The sequence below is a fragment of the Filicampus tigris genome, chromosome 12 (genome assembly GCF_054856515.1).
Source record: "Filicampus tigris isolate MCC_2025a chromosome 12, RoL_Ftig_1.0, whole genome shotgun sequence".
Lineage (NCBI taxonomy): Eukaryota > Metazoa > Chordata > Actinopteri > Syngnathiformes > Syngnathidae > Filicampus > Filicampus tigris.
Window position 1 is genome coordinate 19,969,398 of NC_141228.1, and position 20,052 is coordinate 19,989,449.

Genomic DNA, 20,052 nt, shown 5'->3' on the forward strand with positions numbered 1-20,052 from the left:
AAATACAGGATTTGAATCAGAACTACTTTTATAAGAGTCATTTTCTCATAAAAGCAGCCTATCTATAGTTCTACTTAACTACAGTACTGAGTACTTTAGCCATCTCTGTAGGGTTTCAGCGATACTGTTATTTTGAAGGCTTCCCCCCCTCCATCGCGTCTCTTCCGGCGCCGCTGCGGTCGCCTTGCCGCGTTCCTTGTCGCGTTCTTGCCGCGCCGTCGCCTCGAGCGCATTCCAGTCACGGCGCGGAGCTTGGACACGGAACATTCCTGCGTAGGCGAGGTGCGAGGTAGACTTACCCGAGCAGCAGGTTAGTTCGTGACAAAATAAATGACACCGTTCGGTCGCTCCAGCAGCACTTTGTCCGCAGGTGCACCAAACCGGGCATCTGTCGGGTCATGGACCGCGTGAAGGAAGCGTTGCTACGGGGACACTGACGGACTGAGCTCACTTTAAGGTACCGGACTTGTTTTGGTTTCTTCATTCGGGTGACGCTTGAGCTTTAACTTCATTTTATAAAGTTACTCCGTTTACCCTAATAAGAGAGATGTTGTAAACACAGGTGGCAAGTAGGCCTACTCGCAGCCTGTACTTTTGTAGAAGTACAGATTTGTGTTTAGAAATGACTCTGGTAAAAGTAAGCATTGTTTCTACTCGTTTACATTGGATATTTGACTCTAATATTGTATATGTATATACAACATATATATTATAACCAGAAAAATGTACTTACAGTAAGTACAAAAGTAAAAATAACATTTTTGATATACAATCAGAGGTGGCAGAAAATACTCTTTATGTTCGAAGTACAGACACATTTGAAAAAAAAAAAAAAGAGTCGGATATAGTTAAAACCACAGATTTAACTCCTTTGCATAAGTAAAAGTACAGACTAACAAAAGGTGAACATTCATCTTTACTGTCAATTCTTTACAATGAAAGAGGTGGCAGAAGTACTGTAGTACAGATACTTGTGTGGAAAAAAAAAACTCCGTTAAAAGTAGATGTAGCCTACTGATTTAACTAATTTGCATAAGGAAAAGTATAAAAGTACAGAAACTGAAATTAGTACAAAAGTAAAATGTTACTGTTGATTACCTACAACACAAGAGGTGGCAAAAGTAGTCATATCCCGTACTTAAGGAGCAGTGCAGATAGTTGGGTAAAAAAAGAAAGACTAGTAAAATAAGTACAGATTCAAACTATTAAAGAAAAAAAAATTAAAAGGGTCAACCCATTTTCAATACTGCTTATCCTGGTCACAGGTGAGCTGAAGTCACAACTGACTTGAAAGGCAGACTAAACCCCGGACTGGTCACCAATCACCAGTCTCAGGGGACAATGGGACATATTGTGCAGAGACAGACAACCATTCACACTCACACTATCACTGAGTAGGAACTGAACCACTACACCACCACTAAGCATAGAAGTAAAAAGGAATCATTACTGTCAATTATATAAAAATTCTGTTCAATAACGTGGCCCAATGAGAAAAAAAAACTGCACAGAATAGTGCTCATTGTGAACTACTGAGTCACAAAAAAATGATAAATTTGCTTATCATAATAGCAGAAACAAATACTACTTTTATGAGGTTTTTTTTTCTTTTTTCTTCAGATCAGACCATGAGTGTTTGAACGCCAGAAGCTATCGTTTTTAAGCTTAAAAAAATGCCAGCACATTTCAGTACTAGGTTTTTAAATCAACGAATAATCGTGTTTATTAATCGTGATTGAAATATCAATCAAAATATTTTTTTTTACACATTTGCAAAGCCCTAAATTGTACAATGTTGTGTTTACATCCATGCTTCTCTTAGCGGTGCTTGGTATTTGAGTTTGATGTTGTGGTATTGCCATGTGTCGTCATTTTGTCACAAAAATTCAGTAACTCCTCTCTTGGAGCGCATGTGTGATGGTTGTCATCATTTGGCACGGTCCTGCCTAAGGCTCAAAACAGGTTACCCCCAGAGGTGAGTTGTAAGGAACTACATTTACTCAAGTAATTTGCCAGAGTACATTTGATGCAACATACTTTTTGCTTTTACTTTTGAGTATTTATGTTAAGAAGAAAGGTTACTTTGACCCATATATTTTGAGCTGCGTTTTGCTACTTTTATCTATAGATCGATTTTTTGGTATTTTTTGTTTTCCTGCTTGGTTTCCTGCTTGAGCGCCGCTCGACATCATTTCACCAATCAAACAGAGCCAGTCAGCCACATGAGCGCACGCAATCTTTGCGGTCTTGTCTCATGCACTCAATCATTTCTGTGAAGAATGCCGATAGAAGTGGAGGATAGGCCACCATCGATGATTCCCCCAAGCCTCACGTTAAGCCAAAGTTTACGTTTCAAGTCTGCACAAAATAACAGTTTCATAATGAGCTGTCATCTACGTTTGTCCAAACGTGTCCAAATGTGGACATTTCAGAAAAAGTTTGTCTTAATAAAGCACGTTGCGGTAAATTGTAGATATTTTTATTGTTGCTTCCTTTTTTTGGCTGCGCATTTTAACGGTTGATTGTGGCTATATGTAACTGTCAATGCATCAATGTGCATCTTGTGGAGTCTTGTAGGCTCTCTTCTCGCGCAGAAGAGTACACACACCAACTAACGTAGTGCAAGCTGTGCAACGATCATAAAATGTAGTGACTAAAAAGCCTACTTTCTCAATAAATGTGATCTTCATTCAGTCATTTTTTGGTCCGTTTTAGTTACAGTGAAATTTTTCGAGAATTTGCACAATACAATTTAATTACATTTTTTTTCCTCTAATGTTAAAAGAATATAAAATCTGAAGTTCCTCACCAGTTACTCAGTACTTGAGTAGTCTTTTCAATGGATACTTATGTTATTTTCACTTTTGGAGGACTACTTTTTACTTTTTCTTGAGTCCTATTATTATAAAGTATCAGTACTAAAAATTTTGGCTCGTCTAGCCACCTCTGGTTACCACCATCCGAGAATTGAGTGTGCTAACCAGCCGGCTAAGAGCCCGGCTGCTAACTTACTCGCGCTAGTCTTAAAGTGACACTGACATGAGCTTTGCAGCGACGACAACAACCATCCTCTGGACTCCCTAATACTGTATCAGACTTTTTTTTGCAAAATCCTGCCTTGTAGAATTACAGGTCCCACTAGGAAAGTGTAATGTTAGCCTAGCATTAAATTAGCGGATTTTTTGGTGGGCGTGGCCAAGGCTCGCCTGATTCCACGTGCTTCTATTTACAAAATGAGTTGGTCGACGAAAAGGCTCGCCTGTTTCACGCGCTCGTTTACACACCGAGTCTTTGACATCGCTACTTGTACACAAAGAAAAGCCGCTAGGAATGACTACACACCAAGGTCGATAGCGGCGCGAAATCATGAAATACATTTGCAAAGAAGCATCTCATTTCTCTCATTTCAAGGATGGGAAAGAGATAACGCTAAATCACAAATAGCATTCGTTTATAACTGCAAAGAGTTGCACATGCCGCGTTACTTACTCACATGCTTTGAGCTAGCATCGATGTCACATCAACCGGGCTGTTAGCTGCGGAGCTAACAACTCAAAGAAGGCCACAATATATCACATACTGAGGGAAAATAGACTTGGACAGGGTTACTTGCTGCTCCAGAGAGAGTTGGTATCGGTAAGTGAAAGATTTCCTGCTAATCCACATTTGCATTGTCCCAAATTGCTGAAACAGTCGTCAGTAAAATGTTTGCCGCAAACCAACACATTTTGGGAGTTGTTTGGGCATATTCGATGCATACATTTTGATCTGACTTGAGACTGACATATTTTCGGCTGTTTTCCGGTGTCTATTGTATATAGTGTTTTGTGTTAATTTATTGAGTTCACTTGTATTAAGGCTACTTTTGTCGTTGTATGTAAAGTGCTTTGTTACAGCTGTAGCTGTTGTGAAATGTGCTATATAAATAAAATCCAACCACAAGCCTTATTGTGGCCCGGATGTAGGGAGAAGAAAAAATTTTTTTATTGTCCTTTGTAAAAGTACTTTGACTGGCAAATATGTTCTTGACTGGCAAGTATATACTGCATAAGGATAATTGCGAACCATAAATATTCCACAAACACTTTGATATCATTTCAATTTTATGTTACCCGGGAAATAAATGGCTTATAGATTATTGTAATTTTGTGTACAGTACATGTGACCAAGATTCTTTCCACCAACAACACAGGCTAAAGGTAGCTCTTGCCCATCACACTGTCCAAATATCTTCATTCAAGATGTATCACGTCAACATACTTGCTTGACAGCAGTTCCCATTTAGACTTAGACTTGACTTTATTGATCCCTTTGGGATGACTCCCTCTGGGAAATTTGCATTTCCAGCAGCAATAAGAACAAATAGGAAAAAAAAAATAAGGGCAGAAAAAGGCTTTGGCGCAAATAAGAGGGCCATTACTACACAGTCAGTAAAGGTTTTGTGTGACTAACGCTGCGATGTCGGTGATTTGATATCAGGTGTGTTTGGGCCATGGCGGGCTGCTTGGATCTTTGCCGGCGCACCTGCCTGTGCTGCCTCTCAGAGGAGGAGCAGAGGTCCATCGCCGTGGACAACGAGATCAAGAAGCAACTCAAGAAGCAGAAGCGGATGGAGCGGCGGGAGGTCAAAATCCTTCTGTTGGGTGAGTGATGCCAACTCCCTTTTCTGTTACGTTACAGGTATCAATTTACGGCCCTTCCACATTATTTCATGCACCGTGAAAATTGCCGGGTTGTTTTCCTCACCCCCGCTTGCTGGGGAGCTGGGGATTTTGGGCAGATTGGGTTACTTTTGCGGGTTCATTATTGTTCGGGCCCTGCAGAATGGGTTGAAGATTGGATTTGGGCAGGCTGAACAGCTTTAGCAGGTCACCATTTTGCTTGTGTATTGAAGTTGAAGTAAATTATGATGTAACATTCGAAGCCAATGTTGTCAATGGCTCAGAGGCTAAACACTGGTGACATTGGATGGGGGTACAAATCCTAGCCGTGGAAAATGGGTGGTTTGTGTCAGGAAGGACATTTGGCGTGAAAGCTGTGCTGAACATATCATGTGAGTGACTTGCTATGAAAGAGGGAAGTCGGTGGGGATGGGAAGCGCACTCATATCTCAGATTTGAATGATATCTTGGATTGTCATGATAATTACTATATTGAGTAATTTGATTAAAAAAAAAAAAAAAATACGGACATAATAGTTTTTTCCGGACTCCATACATTGTCATTTACATGTGTGTTTGAGTTTACATACGTCATCAACATTCTGTCGTACATGAACGGCACCCAGGCAGAAAGAAGTAATTAGTGTACTCAAAGATTTTTTCGTCAGCTGTCGTTGTACAATTGCCGAAGGTTGAGCAGCACAAATGGAATTTGTTACAAACCCATATGACATAGTGGCCGTACGGGTTGGAACGTTTTGGACTCAAGCCAGATGAATGCAGAGCGCCCGCCAACAGCAAGGAGTTGGTTTGTCTCATTTGTATGAGGAGCAAAGTTATTATCGTTAACGAAAACTAATTAACTAACATCAGGGGTGTCAAACTCCAGTCCTCGGGGGCCGCCATACTGCATGTCTTAGAGATTTCCTCGTCCCACACACCTGATTCAAATGATCGTAATCAGGCTCCTGCAGAACTTGCTGATGAGCTGATCATTTGAAACAGGTGTGTTGCAGCAGGGAGAGACGGAAAACAGGCAGGACAGCGGCCCTCGAGGACCGGAGTTCGACACCCCTGAAACTGAAAGCAAAAATAGATTTCGTTAACCAAATCAAATCAAAACTAAAATCATTTGTAAAAAGACTAAAGCTAACTGAAACTACATGTTAGGTTCATAAAAAAATATATTATTACCTATAGCGGAGTAGTTTGTAGTTTACTTTTCTTACACAATATTAAGTAACCTTTTTTTCGCACTCAAGAAATACTGCCTATATTTTAAAAACACTGAAACGAAAACTAATAAAAACTCAACTAAAACGAAGCATGTTCAACAACAACAAAAAAAAAAATACAGACTAGTAAAAACTAACAAACTTGCTCAAAAAACAAATGAAAATAAACTGAATTTAAAAAACAAAAGTCGAAAGAAAATAAAAAACTAACTAGAATGAAATATGGTTGTTTCGCATTCAATTTGACATCCCAGCCAAATTCTTCAGCTGGTAACAAAACGCACAGGAGGACATGGAGCGACAGCTTGCAATCATAACGCCTCACTGCTAGCGTTACTCACGCAATAGCGAAAGAGATGCAGCCGTTCAACACTGATGAGAAACCAGCGTTTAAAAGAAATGCTGCCAACTTCTGATAGGCAGACCTAAAAAAAAAAAAAAAAAAAGATTTCCAAAAGCCAGCCATTTCAGCCCTGCAAACAGCTCGAAGAGGATATTCTGAACGAGATAAAAGACAAGTCATCTTACTCTGCCACTACAAATATGTGCTTCTATGTTATGTCTCAATATTTAAAGCAGAAGTCTATGCAAACATGTTTTTTTTTTTTAAACAATTTGTTCTTTGCAGGCCCACTAGTTGAAACACAGCATTCGGATAAATATTGTGTTTGTGGAATAAGAGTTAATCCACCCATTTTTACGCATCTCGCGGTGGGGGCGGCCATTTTGTCACGTCTGTCGACATCAAAAATAAAGTAAAATACAAAAATTGTACTTAAAGGGGAAGTCAACCCAAATTTTTTTTAAGAATATGTTCTATGCAGGCCCACTAGTTCAAACAAGGCAATATAATTAGTATGAAATATGAGTTAAGCAGCAAAATCCACCCATTTTTTGCCATCTCAGAGGGCGGCCATTTTGTCACTTCTGTCGACTGAAAATGACATCATACAACCTCAGGATTGGATGCAGGGATGCAGAAAGCTGCTTTCTGAAGCTGAGCCATGATTGGTTGTTATCTGAGTCCTGAGGTTGTGCTATGTCATTTTCAGTCGACAGAAGTGACAAAATGGCCGCCCCCTGAGATGGCTACAAATGGGTGGATTTTGCTGCTTAACTCATCCATCCATCCATTATCTGTACCGCTTCTCCTCACAAGGGTCGCGGGGCGTGCTGGAGCCTATCCCAGCTGTCTTTGGGCAGTAGGCGGGGGACACCCTGAACTGGTTGCCAGCCAATCGCAGGGCACACAGAGACAAACATCCGCACTCACAATCACACCTAGGGGCAATTTAGACAGTCCAATCAACTTACCATGCATGTTTTTGGAATGTGGGAGGAAACCGGAGTGCCCGGAGAAAACCCACGCAGGCACGGGGAGAACATGCAAACTCCACACAGGGAGGCCGGAGCCGGGATCGAACCCACGACCTCTGAACTGTGAGGCGGACGTGCTAACCAGTCGACCACCGTGCCGCCCTGCTTAACTCATATTTCATATTAATTATATTGCCTTGTTTCAACTAGTTCATCAATTCCATTCATTCTTTTCACTACTCGCGGCAGCGCTCAGTCCATGTCAGTGTTTCCTCACTGTTCAAATGGTTATGTAATGTTGCACTTGTGATTTTTGGCCGACTATTCCACCCTTTAGCAATTCTCCATTTACGGTTGTATGTCATTTGGCCGTTTTCTAAACAGCATCCAATGTGGCCTGTGATGGAGACAAGTTTGACACCCTCGTGTTCAAGTATGTTGTATAGCCTGGCCTGTTTGGTGGCCTAACAGGAGCGGGAAATATGCCAAGCATGTGTCCACGTGTCAGCGTGTCAAGAACCGCGCGGATTGCGATCACTTTATGTGAAGTCAAAGTCACAAGACTGCAGAGGAAAGTCCCACAAACCTACAGGCCTCCTTTCCAGCTTGATTGATGGCTTTACAGCGGCACAGTGGGGCCTGCAGATAAGGCACAAATTAACGGGCACATCTGTTCCTGCGTGGCCATAAATTTCTCTCTCGATTCAGTTTGTGTCGTGCACAGTATTGTCTTGACAGTGCAGGTCACTTTCTAGGCATTCGACGGGCCTGCTCTTTAACACTATTATGGAATCAACTGTAAAGTTGATTAGATCCTTTAATGATTAATGAGGTTCACTGTTAGAATCACACAAAACAAGTGGGCATCTGTATAGATGATTAACAACTTCAGATTGCCTAATTACTCTGTTACATGGTTGAACTGTCACTATTACAAAACATATTATCTGTACAGGCAATGTTTTAAACGGGAAGTCAACGCAAACTTTTTTTTTTTTTTTTTCAAGAATATGTTCTATGCAAGCCCGTTGGTTGAAACAGGGCGTTCTGATCAATATTGCGTTTGTGGAATAAGTGTGAATCCACTCGTTTGTTCCACTGAAAATGACATCACAACTGCTCACAACGACCAATCACGGCTCAAATTCAGAAAACAGGTCTGCCGTGATTGGTCGTTGTGAGCGGTTGTGATGTCATTTTCAGTCGACAGACACAAATGCAACATTTCATTCCAATATTCAGAGTGATTGGTCTGCTGGCTACAACTTTTAATTCTTTTTGATAAAGAGGTACTAGGGTGAGACAAAACTTTTGTAATCTTACAACCCTAACCCTTTTTTAAAGAAAAACGAAATAATAAAGTCATATTTTCCAAGCTAAGAAGTTGTTTGTTTCGAAAAAAGTTGTAATATGACAATAGCGTTGTTTTTGTTAGCATTTTTAAAAGAAAATATTAATATTATATTACGAGAATAAATATATTTTTTATTTGATTTTTTTTGCTAAAACTAAACAAATTGAGACAACTAGTCATAACATCATGGGAATAATCAGATTTTTCAGAATCAGAATGGTCGAGTTTTTATAGGAATTACGTTTTTTTTTGCTAAGCTGGTAAAGCTAAAATAAAATTAGAAAACTAGTCACAATATAATGAATATTTAAGTTGTATTTTGGATTAAAAAAACATGTGCAAACTGGAATAATCTTTTTTTTTATGAAAAAGTAATGAGAAAGGTCATACTTTTTATTGAAATATTTCTTTAGCTATAAAGTCCTTTTTTATTTTAAATTAAAGTACTGTCTCACAGGAATGCTTTTTTTTTTTAATTAAAAATATTCTGAGGAGTTTAGGGAAATTCAGCTACCAGTAGGTAAAAGCAAATAGAAACTACTTTTTTCTCAAACAAAAAACATTCTTGAAAATATGTTTTTTAATTTTGTGAAATGATTATCAACAACTTTATTCTTGCAATATGATTTTTTTTTCTTTTCAGTGTGGCCCTAATAGCGCTTTATAGAGTGTGACCCTAATAGCGCTTTATAGAGTCCATCTTTTACACCTTCAGGCAATTCAGAGTTCCTTCACACTTGTGTTTTAGGAGCAGCAAACAGCGTATATGACTACATATTGGTGTCATTTGCCGCTTGCTTCCTCAGGAACTGGCGAGAGTGGCAAAACCACCTTCATCCGCCAGATGAGGATCATCCACGGACGGGGCTTCTCAGAGGAGGACCGGAAAGAATTTGCCAAATGCATCTTCCAGAACATCTTCACGGCCATCAAGGCCATGACGGGAGCCATGACCGCGCTCAAAATTCCCTACTCCAACCCAGATAACGAGGTACGCTTGCCAGCACACAAAAACACTTGCCGCATGCCCACTGGTCTCTAAATACTGCAGAGGTAAAAAAAAAAAAAAAAAAAAAAAAAAATTCAATTATGAGCACAACCAGTTGCACTTGTCCCAGAGGTGGCAAAAGTATGTTTGAGAGATACGAGTGACCCAACTGCCAATTTTTTCAAGATATGACCTGTTTGGCCGTTTTTTTTTTTGTTTGTTTTTTTTTCATTGACTTGTGAGCAAAAACTAGCTATGAGCACTGTGTCGTGGCAGTGAGCTCAAATCACTTCACACCAAGCTAGTGAACAATTGTTCAAAAAAGGAACTTCAAGCTATTTATTGAGACTCCTAGTTAAGGCTTACCGTCAAACTAAACATAAAACAAAGATAATAATAATTTGTGTATTTAAAACAAACAAATAACTTTGCCTTCAAATTTGCTAGCATAATGCTAACACATCTTGGGGAACGCCACAGATGGGCTCAGGAATAGCATCTGTGTCTCGGTGTTATAACCCATTAAGCAGCAGATAATTGAACACAAAACATGGAGCAACACATGCAGGCTGAAAATATCACAGTAATCACAGACAGATTCTTTATCCTCTGCAAAGAACGGCTATGACTGTGGCTCAATATGTATCAGTACAGTATGTCTGTATTCTACTGTTGCCAGGTGGCCAAGTCGCGCACAGTAGAAGGAGCTGTACAATTAAAGGAAAAAAATTGGAGACAAATATTACATTTTTTCCATTCTATTTAAATATATATATATATTTTTTTTTTAATTTTTATTTTTTTACAAAGGACATTCTGTTTTTCTTCTTTTTGCCATTTCCACTCATTTCACTGGGACACAATGATTTGAGTGTTTTGTGTTACAAGCATGATCACGGAACGAATTAAACTCGCATCTCAAGGCATGTTGAATTTCCATTTCGACACACCAGTCAGCGCTGCTTTGCCACTTGTGTGCCATGCCGCCATCTTGTGGCATCTATATGCTATCACAAACCTTTTAGAGGCAATTTTCGCTGTTTGTGGCAGGCGGTGCAGCGGGGGTTCGTTGTATTTGTACTTGGTCATTTCCACCACTGCGCTTCTCACTCACACTATGCCCGCAGTTCTACGCCAGTAAGATGGAGAACGTCAACACGGTGCATGTCACCAAGCTGGAGCGAGATTACGTGGACGCCATCCGCCGCCTCTGGGCCGACTCCGGCATGCGGGTCTGCTACAGCCGGCGCTGCGAGTACCAGCTCCTGGACTCCACAGAGTAGTGAGTGCACTATGAATTTTTTTTTTTTTTTTGGGGGGGGGGTTTCAATAAAGTGATGCAAATGAAAACATTTCAATTTTAGGTCTTTTTTTCATTTTTTTCATTCATCAATTAATCGTCAAAATAATCGGCAATGAATCGATTATTAAGATAATCGTTGGCTGCAGCCCTAATACAAATAATACGAAAAACGTTGAAGTCATAATAAAAATAAGCAACAATCAAAATGATTGAACTGAAATGAAGTAGGAATTGGCCTTCTAAAAAGTATTTGAAAGAGTCTACATGAGTTTTGTTATTTCAGTTGAACTAGCAAAATAAACTTACTGTATCTTATCTACCATATCGTCGCTGTCATGTGAAAAACACTTATCTCCATTTTTTTTTCATTTGCTTATTTTTACCTGAATCATGTTTCCGCGTTACAGACATCGCATTAAATTAAGTTTCCAAAATTGGAGGTAAGTGTTTTTCACAGGAAAAGCGACGATATTCTAAAATCATATTTGGCTCCCCACTTAACTTTATGTGGCTCGCAAAGGCAAATCACGCGCGTCGACGTCTTGCTAAAATATAAAAATTGTCTTTACTTTTAATAACATTGAGATGTTGCAAGCATTTTTTTTTGTGACTAATAGCCCTTTTAAAACCACTGAAAAACAGATGACCATTTTTTTTCACTGGCTTCTAATCTCAAAACTAGTTAGTTATCCATCAATTTGTTGTGCATATGTAATGAGGCATACATTTATACAATTTATTTGGGTTCACGGTCACAATTTCCCAGAACTACAACGTGGAACATGACAAAAATGAGTTTGACACCCCTCTTCTAAATTATAGGGATGCACCTGTATATTTCCTGCTTACGCGTCACTCCATTATTATATTTTGATTGAGGGGAAATTCCAGAAAAACCTACAGAATCTTACCGTAACATTTTGTTGACTCATCACATAATAAAATGAACAAATAAGTCAGGAGCTGTTCCTGTTTTATATATTTCCATATTTTCCCCTTCCAGTCTCATGTCACAGCCTATGTTCAGTCTCTAATGAAAAAAAAAAATATGGACGGAAGAAGTGGCTTCGGGGTTTTTCTATTGGAAACATTGATCAAAGGAAAAGTCACAGTTTGCCTCTCATGTTCGTCTGTTTGCTGAATAGTGTGTGTGTGCGTGTGTATTCCTCAACAGTATCCATGTACACAGTGGCTCGGCTCCCTTCTCGTCTTTTTAATCACGGCTAATTTATGACATATCCGCCGTCACTTGTGTTTGTTTTGCACACAGGTGGGAGGCCATATCATAGCTGCAGTTTCCTGGTTTTTACTGATGTTTTTATTTTTTTTATTTTATTATTTTTTTTTACACGTTTGTGTGCTTTCAGCTACATGAGCCAATTGGACCGCATCGCAGAGCCAGACTACATCCCCACGGAACAGGACGTGCTGAGGGTCCGATTCCCCACCACGGGCATCCACGACTATTCCTTCACCATCAGCAAGATTACACTCAGGTGTTTTTTTTATTTTTTTGTTTTTTGGGGGGGGAACTTTGTCAAAGCATGTAGAGTAAAATTTAAATGTTCGGGGTCGCTTAGAAATGTCCCAATTCTTCTTTTTTTTTTTTTTTAATTAAAAAAATATTTTTGTTTTAAAATGACGAAAACGTTTATCAGAAGTAGAGTGTAGATGTTCTTATTATGGTTTAAAAAAAACGAAAAAAAAAACATTACTGCCCTGAGCATTGTCTAATTATACAAAAGTATTGTCTAATTATACAAAAGTATTTGGTGGCATCTTTTTCGTGGTATGTTTAAGTGAGTTGAGGAGCTTCATTAGTAGTGTTTTGCCGCCGCAGGGGGAAGGAAATGACTTGTGGATTTTCGCGTTCCGCTGCTACTCGGTCCCGCTCTTCAATTCCACTCGAATGACCATCTCCTAAACATTTTCCTCACTTTTTTGTCTTTTCCTCCCGTGCTCCTTCGGCAGGATCGTGGATGTAGGCGGTCAGAAGTCGGAGCGTCGGAAATGGATCCACTGCTTTGAGAACGTCACCTCGCTCATCTTCCTGGCATCCCTCAGCGAGTACGATCAAGTCCTGGAGGAGAGAAAGACCATTGTAAGGCTCATTAATGAGTCAAGTAAAAGGATCCCAATTTTTAACATCTTAAACCAAAAGCGCTCTGGTTTTTATTGATATTTAACAGATTTTTGTTTTCCTCAATTTTGGTTTGAGTTATTTCGTTAGTTTCTGCGAACTAACCTTACACACCACACGTAACGACATTCCCACCAACTTTAGGAAGAATATTCTCCAAATCAGTTCCCTGTCACAGTAGCCATTAATCAGCCAGCACTTCCCTTCCTCCCCACCAAGTGTTCCTCTCAATATCACTTTGCCTAACTGCCAGCAGGTGTCACTCTAACGCAAGAAAACCTCCCACTCAAGATTCTCACCTTAATAACCATTTTTTTTTTTTTTTTTTTAAATCGCAGGTCAAATTTGACCCTGTACAGCCTCGCTTGACAAACATTGTGGCACCTTTGCTGAAGAATGGCATTTTGAAAAATATTTTTGCGTATGTAGGGTCACTTTAGGGAAAAGCCGTCAAAGTTCAGGGTGAAAGAATGACATTTACGTTATTTTCAATGCTGACAAAATGCGCAATGTGTGTGCGTGCGTGCGTGTGTCTCAGAACCGCATGGAGGAGAGCCTGGCTTTGTTCTACACCACCATCCATTCGCCGTGGTTCCGCGCCACCTCCATCATACTCTTCCTCAACAAAACTGACATCCTGGCTGACAAAATACTGACCTCTGACCTGAAGAAATACTTCCCCAGTTTCATGGGTAAGCCCCATTTGCGCAGGTTGACAATTATATGCTAATTGGCTTTATATACAGTCCCCCTCCCACTTTTTTTAATAATAAATTATATAATGTATTATAATATATTATAATATATTATAATATAATATCATATATTATATTATATTATAACATAATATATTGTAATATATTATAATATATTATAATATAACATAATATAATACAATACAATATAATAAAGTTCTCCCTTGCCATCTTGGGATTCACTTTTAGCCCATCCCAGCACATCCCGGATTTTTAAAATCATACATATTCAATTTTATATTGCAGATTTTTCGGTATATCGCAGGATTTTACAGCGTTGATTTTTCCACACGGACGACTGTTATTAATGCTTATCGAGCAATAAATGCAAGCCAGGAAGAAAGAGTTCATAAAAGACTGGGAATGTCCAAAGTCATTCACTCTTGAAAAAAAAAAAAGAGAAGAAAAAGTGCAACGTACGCCTCTACTGCAAAGCAGAACTGGCTTACCCTACTGCGTCTATGGTTAGCAATTTTACGATAGCCTACCACCGCTAGCGAATTCCAACCCCTCCGCAGGCGACCAAGCACATACGCATTTTTATGTGTTAGCTGCACAGGCACAACAACACTAAACTGGCTAACTGGTTAGCCAACTCTACAGTCTCATTGGGCGGCTCCCACGTCACTCAAGAAGCCAGGCCCCGCCTTTTAAAGCCACACACATTCAAAGTCACAGGTACTACAGTGTAGAATGTGCAGATGGCGACCCCAAGTGGATCCAAATAATAATAATAATACCTGTACCTCACATGGATCTTTTGTATTGACACAATGCCTAAATAATACAATTTAAAAGAAACAATAAATTATTAAACCAACTTTTTTTTTTTTTTTTTAACATACTTTTGAACTATTTTATTCTCTCTCATCTCTGAATGAGCTGGCCCATGTGTCCTAGTTAAAAATCAAATGTGGCCCTTGCCTTTGCTATACTGCGTCGATGACGTTCTCAGACCTCACTTTGAGGACATTTTCTTGAATGGAAGGTCTCTCACTTTTGAAATCACCTGACATTGTCTACTTGATTTCAAGTTGGGTTCACGAATGACAAACGCCGCCATGTTACAGGTCGTCATGTTGATTTACTCCCATCCCATTTTCCCCCCTCCTCATTGTGTGACTCATGCACCCAGTCACAAGTCATTTGCAAAGTGACTTCCGCCCCCCCCCCCCCTTCAGATTTCTTTTCACCAAAGTGAACCATAATTAGTGGCTCTTTTGTCCATTCTATAATTTGCCATCATATGACTCACTTCTTCCTGAAGGTACTTTTTTTTTTTTCTTTTTTTTTTTGCATACCGTATATATTTCACATACGGCCTCTGCTAAACGTCTGCACGCAGAGCGCTGCTGTGACACTTCCCATCTTCCACCTCCAGCACCAGAGCCCTCGTCCTCCTGTAGCCCATGGCAACCACAGACGGATAGATCCCCTTCCCCCCCCCCCCCCCAAAATCCCGTAATGTGCGTTGCGCGCGCGGGGAGGGGTTGCGACAGTTGCATGTACAATGAACACAAAAAAAAAAAAAAGATCGCTTCATTGTTGTTGTTTTTTTTTTTAATGATTTAGGACGGTATGAGAGAACCTCTGCTACATATGATCGGATGAAAACGTCTTTGTTTTGACATGGTGAAGCAACATGTGGCTCATTATCCACAAGATGGAGCCAAAGCCATAATCGATGCCATTCGGTTTTGTTTTTATAGCACAATAAGTCACTGATCAAACCGTTACACTTGTCTGCACTGTTCATTTCCGAAAAAGATAAAATATTGATGTTGTGCTTTCCTAAAAAGATAACATAGATGCCACCCGCTGGCCTTGTTCGATTTTGCTACCCCATCAGTTTGTTCACAGTCTGTAAGCTTGAATCATTTTTATACATTTTATAATAATAATTATCATTTTTTTTTAAACTTGCAAGGACGTCAGCCTTTGTGAGACTCTTCCAGTCTCTCTGTATCTTTGTTGCAACCTGCTGACGACACTCTGTGACACTCTTAAGATCAGTGGCAACTTCCCTCTGAGAACATCCTGTTCGAAGTCTCGCAATGGTGAGGTACTGCTGATCACTGGGGATGTAACGATTCACTCAAGCTCCCATTCGATTCGAATTTCCAGTTCCCGATATTCGATTCGATTTTTTGAAAAATTGCTACCATGCTTGTCCCTGTGCACTAGTGTGGTTCTGCAGCCATCCGCAAACGCAATATGCGATGATTTTTGGTGCAAGCGCATAATTGGATCTACACATTCAAAATGTGATATGCATCTGGAATGAAAAAACGTTTCAAGACATAATTGTCTGGATGAATCTAAGCATATTTTCGAATCGATTAATCGAGTGTCCGCTGATAGTGTAGTGGTACACACGCCTGAGTTGTGTGCGGGCAGCGTGGGATCGATTCCCGCTCAGTGACAGTGTCTATGTGTGCCCTGCGACTGGCTGGCGACCAGTTCGGGGTGTAGTCTGCCTTCGCCCATTGACGGCTGGGATAGGCTCCAGCAACTCCCCGCGACCCTATATAGGATAAGCGGTTTGGAAGATGACATGACATGACATGACATGATTAATCGAGTTCTCGAATCGATTAATTGGGTATATTAAAATATAAATGCATATTAAAAAAAAAAAAAAAAGTCCCAGACAAATAGCCAAGTTAGAGCATTCTGACTGATGTTTGAAAGCTCGTAGAATATTGTGGACAGATATCACCAATGTACCAATTTTATATTTGACAAATTATTTGCTCTATATTTAGTAGTAATAGTATTTAGTAGTGTGTGTGCATGCCTGTGCGTCATGCCATGCGCGTGTACATTATCGCTTCTACTTCTAAACTTCCATCCCTTTTGTGACACTCTTTGTCAAAGATTTAACCTGACTTTGATCAATCACAAGCTGCTTGTAACTGTTGACTCTCCAGAGATCCAACATGTTCACAAGCGTCCACCTTGTTTTGATACACGGTGATCTCATCCAAAAGCGACCCAATGCTGCCATCTGCTGGCCATAGTGGTTTAAAAAAAACAAAAAAAAAAAAACTTTCCCAGCTTAACGATCAAATCAGAGTTGGCCAAGATTTTTCCCCGCCCATTCCCATTAAAAAAAATATGACGACGGTGCGCCTTGTTAAGATTAGCATTGACAGCAATTGCTCTGTTCAAAGAGTTAGCAAACATACTGTACCTTTTTATGAATAGTGCAGGTTGTATTTGATTTTCCATCTAAGCCATGTCCACCCGCTTCTGAACAACATCTGGCCACTCTCCCCCCCCCCCCCCAGGAAGGAGACAGGACGCGGAGGAGGCCAAAAAGTACATCCAAAAGCTGTACCGGCAGCAGATCAGCAACCCGGACAATAGGGAGGAGGGGAAAAGCCTCTACACGCACCACACCTGCGCCACAGACACGGACAACATCCGCAAGGTGTTCAGCGACATCAAGGACACTGTGCTGCTCAAGTCTCTGCGAGAGTACGGCATCTTCTGAACATTGACACAGCCCTACGGACGGCTGTTTGTACGACTCTCCGAAGAAGTTGCCCTGAGAATGAAGGACAGCTTTTTGTTGCACACGCGAAGGAGGCGGACGCGGACGGACACGAGACAATCGCAGGGCACGCACAAGCATTCATCCAGCCATTTTTCTTTAGCAAGTGTCCTCACTCGGGTTGCCGGTGAGCTGGAGCATATCCAGGCCCGACTTTTTTTTCCGCCGGCCAATCGGAGGGCGCGTACCGTGCGGATCAACAACCATTTCTATACACATTAGTGTGCGTTGTGGTCAGGGTCGGCTCACGTGGCTTTCGTTTGGAAAGTTCCCTCAGGTAGCCCAAATTGTAACGTTTGTACAAAATGCTACAAAAGTCAATTGAGGATTGTTCAAGGCTTTTGCACAGTGTTTGACTGTATGAAGAGTGCACAACTGCTCCTTGTACGTTGACATTTAAAGCGGACGTCAACCCAAGCATATTTTTTTTTCAAGAATATGCCCACTAGTTGCATTCTGATTCATTTTGCGTTTGTGGAATATAAGTTAAGTAGCAAAATGCACTTGTTTTTAGCCATCTCTGGGGGCAGCCATTTTGTCTTCTGTCGATTGAAAATGACATCACAACTGCTTACAACGACCAATCACGGCTGACCTGCTCTCTGAATCTGAGCCGCGATTGGTCGTTGTGAGCAGTTGTGATGTCATTTTTCAGTCGACAGAAAACAAAATGGCCGCCCCCGGAGATGGCTAAAAACGAGTGGATTAACACTTATTCCACAAACGCAATATTTATCACAATGCCCTGTTTCAACTAGTGGGCTTGCATGAAACCTATTCTTGAAAAAAATATGTTTGCTTTGACTTCTGCTTTAAGTACTCTAAGCGCTCACATGTGGTGACATCATCCTGTTCGTCTACAGTGCATTTTCCGTGATAGTTCACACCCAGGTGCCAGCGCTTCTCGGTGTTTAAACGATTTTCCAAGCAGAAAATGCAAATGAGCGTTACAGTGGCACCTCCAAAGTCCAACACAAGTTGCACCATAGGAAATAAAATGAATCCATCCCAGATGTTATTAAAGTTACAGGGCCTTTTTGTGTGTAAAAAAAATGTTCGTATGAAATTCTAACACAAAAATGATAAAATACTACCTTAACTTGGAAGCTACCGTTTGATTTTTTTTTTTTTTTTGACGAAAATTGCCATGAGGCTAGCTCAACGTTTGAGTACCAGTGTGACAGCAGCTCAAAAAGGTTTTCGATTGTTTATGACAATAAACTGAAATATACCACAAACTATCATTTCCACTAACAGCCCAGTTTAAACCAAGCTCCGCCCAGGAGTACAAAAAGATATAAGTCTTAATTGACAGGCATCACTTCGACATACTTCTGTGACGCAAATGACGACTTCCCTACCAGTCGGGGCTTTGCCGCCATCTTGTGGCAAGAGAGGCCTGCTGTCCTACTTGCACTAAACAAACGTACAATTGTTTATAATTTCGCGCAGCACACGCTGACCACTGTTGTTAGTAAAAGATTTTTAAAAAAAATAAACACACTTAGATACCGCGATGACACTGGTGATGACGATTCAGGGTGAAAAATGTGCAAATAATATTAGAGTCGTGCTCTTAATTATGTGCTATTTATGATATTATCTTTGAGAAGGGGAATGTTTGAAGAGTGTGAGCTCCTCCTTAGCTTCGCAAATGTGTCAATATTGTTTATTGATTGTATTTTTTTTGTATATTTTTTTTTTTTAGATGTTTTTACTCACCTCGTCATTGCTTTTTGCTTTTCAGGTGTTGTGCTTTTGAATGATGCCTTTTTTATCCAAGCACATTGTTCACCACATGCACATCAAATGTGACGGTGCAGTTTGTGGGCAGGTTTCGGGGAAAAAGAAGGGTGGGGGGTCGCTAATATTTAAAAAAAAAAAAAAAAAAAATCATGAACACATGAAGTTAACACTTGCTCTTATTGGCCGGTTTGGAAGTTTGTCCTCATCACTGCACTGTGACGTCATCGAGATCGAGTGGATTTATAACAGTGGTGAGACTTGATTAAAAATAAATCTCCCTCAAGGCTTTGTAATTTTTTTTTTTTTAATTCAGATACTGTTAGTTATGAAAACATTTTGTAATTACGTGAATTTCTGCAGCAATTGGACCTAAAAGTCAGCACATATCTGACAGCATAACACAAAACAAAAACCAAACAAAAAAATCCCGACTTTGAAGTATGGTGGTGGGTGTCATGTTTCGCAATTGCTTTGCTACGTCAGGGCCTGGACGCGAAGCGATCATCGACGCAAAAAATGAATTTGCAAGTTTCTAAAGACATTTTTCCAAGAGACGATTCGACCTTCGCACAGCCAATTGAACCCAAACCGAAGTTGAGTAATCAGACAGAACAATGTGGCAAAGCACTAATTGAAGAAAAAACTGCCTTCAAGAGTGAAATGCACTGGAATGACCTCAAGAGAGAGCGCCCAATGTGGAATGGTGCAAAATTCCTCCTGACCATTGTGCGACTCTGATCTGAACTGGTTTCGTGGGAATTTTTGTCGCCAAAGGATGCTCAGCCACTTAATCACACAATCGCACAGCATGATGATAATGCCTTTCAATTTCAAATGCTAAAGCCCGGTGAGTCATCGAAAGAAAGAGCTGGCAGCGTATCATACAATGAATGTAAAACGGCAACAAACAAGGGCAAAAACCCTGGGCAAAAACGATAAAGGCGGACAACGGGTGGGAGTCTGCCCCTTTGCTGATAATGAGCTGCTTGGTTTGAGG

The 20,052-nt window shown here is 40.3% G+C and overlaps 3 protein-coding genes across 8 annotated transcripts in view; 1 reads left to right on the forward strand and 2 right to left on the reverse strand.

The window, feature by feature from the left end:
- The window catches only part of LOC147139043 (guanine nucleotide-binding protein subunit alpha-11), a 49,583-nt gene extending 36,645 nt beyond the window's left edge, over nt 1-12,938 (reverse strand). For all 3 annotated transcript variants that reach the window (XM_086046818.1, XM_086046817.1, XM_086046816.1), the window contains exon 1: nt 12,796-12,938. The gene's annotated coding sequence lies outside the window, so the exon portion shown is untranslated. The remainder of the gene's footprint in view (nt 1-12,795) is intronic.
- On the forward strand, nt 174-19,338 carry LOC147139044 (guanine nucleotide-binding protein subunit alpha-14-like). 2 transcript variants are annotated; one of them, XM_086046820.1, is made up of 9 exons: nt 174-310; nt 371-457; nt 4,480-4,643; nt 9,374-9,558; nt 10,683-10,837; nt 12,226-12,354; nt 12,830-12,959; nt 13,537-13,690; nt 17,044-19,338. In XM_086046820.1, the coding sequence occupies exons 3-9, from the start codon at nt 4,493-4,495 to the stop codon at nt 17,247-17,249; spliced, it is 1,110 nt and encodes a 369-aa protein (XP_085902946.1). In that variant the 5' UTR covers nt 174-310; nt 371-457; nt 4,480-4,492; the 3' UTR covers nt 17,250-19,338. The 2 variants fall into 2 exon arrangements, with proteins under 2 accessions (XP_085902946.1, XP_085902945.1); XM_086046819.1 differs by having other exon boundaries at nt 217-457.
- Nucleotides 11,581-20,052, reverse strand: part of LOC147139045 (C2 calcium-dependent domain-containing protein 4C) — a 43,317-nt gene continuing 34,845 nt past the window's right edge. For all 3 annotated transcript variants that reach the window (XM_086046814.1, XM_086046812.1, XM_086046815.1), the window contains exon 4: nt 11,581-12,938. The gene's annotated coding sequence lies outside the window, so the exon portion shown is untranslated. The remainder of the gene's footprint in view (nt 12,939-20,052) is intronic.